This window comes from Lynx canadensis, chromosome D4 (genome assembly GCF_007474595.2).
Source record: "Lynx canadensis isolate LIC74 chromosome D4, mLynCan4.pri.v2, whole genome shotgun sequence".
Lineage (NCBI taxonomy): Eukaryota > Metazoa > Chordata > Mammalia > Carnivora > Felidae > Lynx > Lynx canadensis.
Genome location: NC_044315.2, coordinates 45,512,392 through 45,517,026, shown reverse-complemented (window position 1 = coordinate 45,517,026; position 4,635 = coordinate 45,512,392). Strand labels below are relative to the sequence as shown.

Sequence of the window (4,635 nt, the reverse complement as noted above, 5' to 3'; positions counted from 1 at the left end):
ACAGCTGCTTCCTTTTCGGCTGTGGTTTCCGGCCAAGTGCAAAAGTCACTAACTGAAATCAAGAGTTGTGTGAAAGTTCTAGGTTTTTGGAAACTCTCATAGGAGAGTTCTTGTTCTCTTCTTTTTCTTCTCATGACTATTTTTGGCCATGAGGGAATGTTCCTCCTACAATGATGTAACTAGCTGTAGGGAAAAAGGAAAGAGAAAGCAGGATCATTTTAGTCAGGGGTCTGTTAAAATATTTACAAAGGAAGAGTGCCACCTACTGGCCAAGATGGACAAACACAATGACCAAGTCTGGAGGCCTGGCTTGTGGTCTACAGAAGTCTGTTCCCAGGCAGGAGTCTTTTCTACAGAGAAAAATGGCTCTTTCCTGGAAAGAACTGACTCCAATAACATAATAAGCCAATTTCCTTACCTTGGATATAGTTTTGAAAAAACACAAGTGTTCTCTTTTTTTTTTTTTTTTTTTTTTGAGAGAGAGAGAGTGAGCACATAGGGGAGGGGCAGAGAGAGACTGGGGACAGAGGATCTGAAGCAGGCTCTGTGCTGACAGCAGAGAGTCTGATGTGGGGCTTGAACTCATGAATCGTGAGATCATGACCTGAGCTGAACCAACTGAGCCCCCAAGAGCCGTTAGCTTCACAGCAAAATTGAGTGCAAGATATCGAGACTTCACATACTCCCCGGTTCTGTATATGAATAGTCTCCCCCATTATCAGCATTGCCACACCAGGTGGAATAGTTGTTACAATTGCTTCCAAGGGTATAACAGTAATTTCCTAGGGTTGTGAACCAGCCTGAAATATTGCAGTGGTCTGTGGCACTCCAAAGCTCAACATTGGACCAGTCTAACAAAACATTATTCCTTAATATTTATTTTCTCTCATTGGATTTTTTTGGGTATCATACGAGAAGCACGGACGTTGGATTTGTGGAATATACACAAAACATCTGCAAGATCAGTGTGACAACCTGGGGCTAACCCGTCTCTGTGATTGGAAGAGTTTCTCTCCATTGTTTCTTGGATCTCAAAGTCATTCTGGGAGAGGTGGCTTTTGCTCACTTGTGAGCTGCTATTGGCTGTCTTGTGCATGTTGCTTTTGTCTGAGCCTCGATGTGATGTGGGCTTTGGGAATTAAATACAAATATATTATATTTTATGATTTAATTCTACAAAACTCATTCAACACATCAGCAATTATCTAGTGGGAAACAGAAAAATATTGTGACAATATCTTCAAGAGTATGTAGCAGCAGGTTAAGTTAAAAATTATTTTGTCAGGGCGCCTGGGGGGCTCAGTCGGTGAAGCGTCTGACTCTTCATCTCGGCTTAGGTCATGATCTCACGGTTTATGAGTTTGAGTCCCATGTCGGGCTCTGTGCTGATGGCGTGGAGCCTGCTTTGGATTCTGTCTCTCCTTCTCTCTGCCCCTCTTCTGCTTGTGCTCTCTCCCAAATAAATAAGTAAACTGAAAAAAATTATTTTGTCATGAGGCAACATTAAAATTCAGTACACTGAAAATAAATCAGGGAATAATTTAAGTGAATAATTAAAATTTTTTGTTGCTTTTAGCAATTTGGAATGATTTTAAATATTTAAGTACATTGAAATAGGTATGTCTTTATAGAAATTTTAATTTACTTATGTACTTTATATAAAATCTATATAAGTAAATAAGTTATAAGTCACAAATTAAATTTAGGTCTGGAATAGAATAGAGACTCCAGAATTGGACCCACAAATGTATGGCCAGCTAATCTTTGACAAAGCAAGAAAGAATATCCAATGGAAAAAAGACAGTCTCTTTAACAAATGGTGCTGGGAGAACTGGACAGCAACATGCAGAAGGTTGAAACTAGACCACTTTCTTACACCATTCACAAAAATAAGCTCAAAATGGATGAAAGACCTGAATGTGAGACAGGAAACTATCAAAACCCTAGAGGAGAAAGCAGGGAAAAAACCTCTCTGACCTCAGCCACAGCAACTTCTTACTTGACACATCCCCAGAGGAAAGGGAATTAAGAGCAAAAATGAACTATTGGGACCTCATGAAGAGAAAAAGCTTCAGCACTGCAAAGGAAACAATCAACAAAACTAAAAGGCAATCAACAGAATGGGAAAAGATTTTTGCAAATGACATATCGGACAAAGGGCTAGTATCCAAAACCTATAACGAACTCACCAAACTCCACACCCAAAGAACAAATAATCCAGTGAAGAAATGGGCAGAAACATGAATAGACGCTTCTCTAAGGAAGACATCCTGATGGCCAACAGGCACATGAAAAGATGCTTAGCGTCACTCCTCATCAGGGAAATACAAATCAAAACCACACTGAGATATCACCTCACGCCAGCAGAGTGGCTAAAATGAACAAACCAGGAGCCTATAGATGCTGGCGAGGATGTGGAGAAACGGGAACCCTCTTACACTGTTGGTGGGAATGCAAACTGGTGCATCCACTCTGGAAAACAGTGTGGAGGTTCCTCAAAAAATTAAAAATAGATCTACCCTATGACCCAGCAATAGCACTGCCAAGAATTTACCCAAGGGATACAGGAGTACTGATGCATAGGGGCACTTGTACCCCAATGTTTATAGCAGCACTTTCAACAATAGCCAGATTATGGAAAGAGCCTAAATGTCCATCAACTGATGAATGGATAAATTTTGGTTTAAATACACAATGGAATACTACTTGGCAATGAGAAAGAATGAAATCTGGCCATTTGTAGCAACGTGGATGGAACTGGAGAGTATTATGCTAAGTGAAATAAGTCATACAGAGAAAGACAGATATCATGTGTTTTCACTCTTATGTGGATCATGAAAAACTTAACAGAAGACCATGGGGGAGGCGAAGGGGAAAAAAAAAGTTAGGGAGGGAGGGAGGCAAACCATAAGAGACTCTTAAAAACTGAGAATAAACTGTGGGTTGATGGGGGGTGGGAGGGAGGGAAGGGTGGGTGATGGGTATCGAGGAGGGCACCAATTGGGATGAGCACTGGGTTTTGTATGGAAACCAATTTGACAATAAATTTAATATTAAAAATATAAATAGATAAATAAGCAGACATTAAAAAAAATCAAATTTAGGTCCATACTTAAGCATCAATGGCTTTAAATTTTAACTTTTAAAAATTTTTAGTAATTCTTAACCCTGCATTGGATAAATAAACTTTATATTTCCTTTTTTATGATTTTTTATGTATAAAGTACAGTTAAATATACAGTACATAATTACACATAATGTGTATCTGTGTTATTAAATTTTCTCAGAAGGTTCAGTTAGATAAATATGTACAAAAACTCTGGAGGCAAGAGGTAATGATGAAAAAAAAAAGGTTGTGGAACCCATGCTCTAAACCCAAGTAGAAGGTGCATAAAGGAAAGCAAAAACAGAAGTGGAAAGTAAGGACAACGTTCAGAAAGTGAAAACTGCTATGTTCCCTACTTAAGCCACACGCACAAGGGAAGATGTTCAGAGAACCTAGAGCCACGGGTCACAGAGTCGCCCACCCCAGCCAGGCCAACAGCATCTGCAAGATCCCCAATGGCGCTGCCCTCTTCCTTCTTGGTGGCCCTGGTGGCGCTGGGCTGCAACTCCGTCTGCTCTCTGGGCTGTGACCTGCCTCAGACCCATGGCCTGCTGAACAGAAGGGCCTTGACGCTCCTGGGACAAATGAGGAGACTCCCTGCCAGCTCCTGCCAGAAGGACAGAAATGACTTCGCCTTCCCCCAGGACGTGTTTGGTGGAGAGCAGTCCCACAAGGCCCAAGCCCTCTCTGTGGTGCACGCGACGAACCAGAAGATCTTCCACTTCTTCTGCACAGAGGCGTCCTCGTCTGCTGCTTGGAACACCACCCTCCTGGAGGAATTCTGCACGGGACTTGATTGGCAGCTGACCCGCCTGGAAGCCTGTGTCGTGCAGGAGGTGGGGGAGGGAGAGGCTCCCCTCACGAGCGAGGACTCCATCCTGAGGAACTACTTCCAAAGACTCTCCCTCTACCTGCAAGAGAAGAAATACAGCCCTTGTGCCTGGGAGATCGTCAGAGCAGAAATCATGAGATCCTTGTATTATTCATCAATAGCCTTGCAGAAAAGATTAAGGAGCGAGAAATGAGACCTGTTCAACATGGAAATGATTCTCGATGACTAATCATACCACACTTTCCACCTGTTCTGCCATGTCAAGGACTCATTTCTGCTGTAGTCGTGACATGAAACGAAATAACTTGTCAAATGTTTTAGGAGTAATAAGCGACATCATGTCACCTCTACGAGCACAAGCCACTTACCGATGACCGTGCTGATATCCTTTTATCTATTTAAGTACTTATTTATTTATTTATTTATTTATTTAAATATTTATGAGATTTAAATTTTTTCAAGTAATGTGATGTGTACCCTTATGTTTTGGTAATATAATAAAATATATTCTTTATATGTAAGCATTGTATTATTTTTTTATTTCACTTTTACTGTAGGAAGTGTTTATAAAGAGTAACATCAGGTCTAATGGTGCAACTTGATGGAAAACCGGATGAGAGGATTCATTTACCCATCAGATTCTATTAAAATCAGAGGTAACAACTGTCTTCCTCTAAGACAAGTGGTTCGTTGATCT

The 4,635-nt window shown here is 40.9% G+C and overlaps 1 protein-coding gene across 1 annotated transcript; it reads left to right on the top strand.

Annotated features, from left to right (window-relative positions):
- The first annotated feature begins 3,561 nt into the window (after positions 1-3,561).
- Positions 3,562-4,131, top strand: LOC115499552 (interferon alpha-like). Its single transcript, XM_030293635.1, has one exon. It carries the CDS (start codon positions 3,562-3,564, stop codon positions 4,129-4,131), a length of 570 nt encoding a protein of 189 aa, XP_030149495.1.
- The last annotated feature ends 504 nt before the right edge of the window (positions 4,132-4,635 follow it).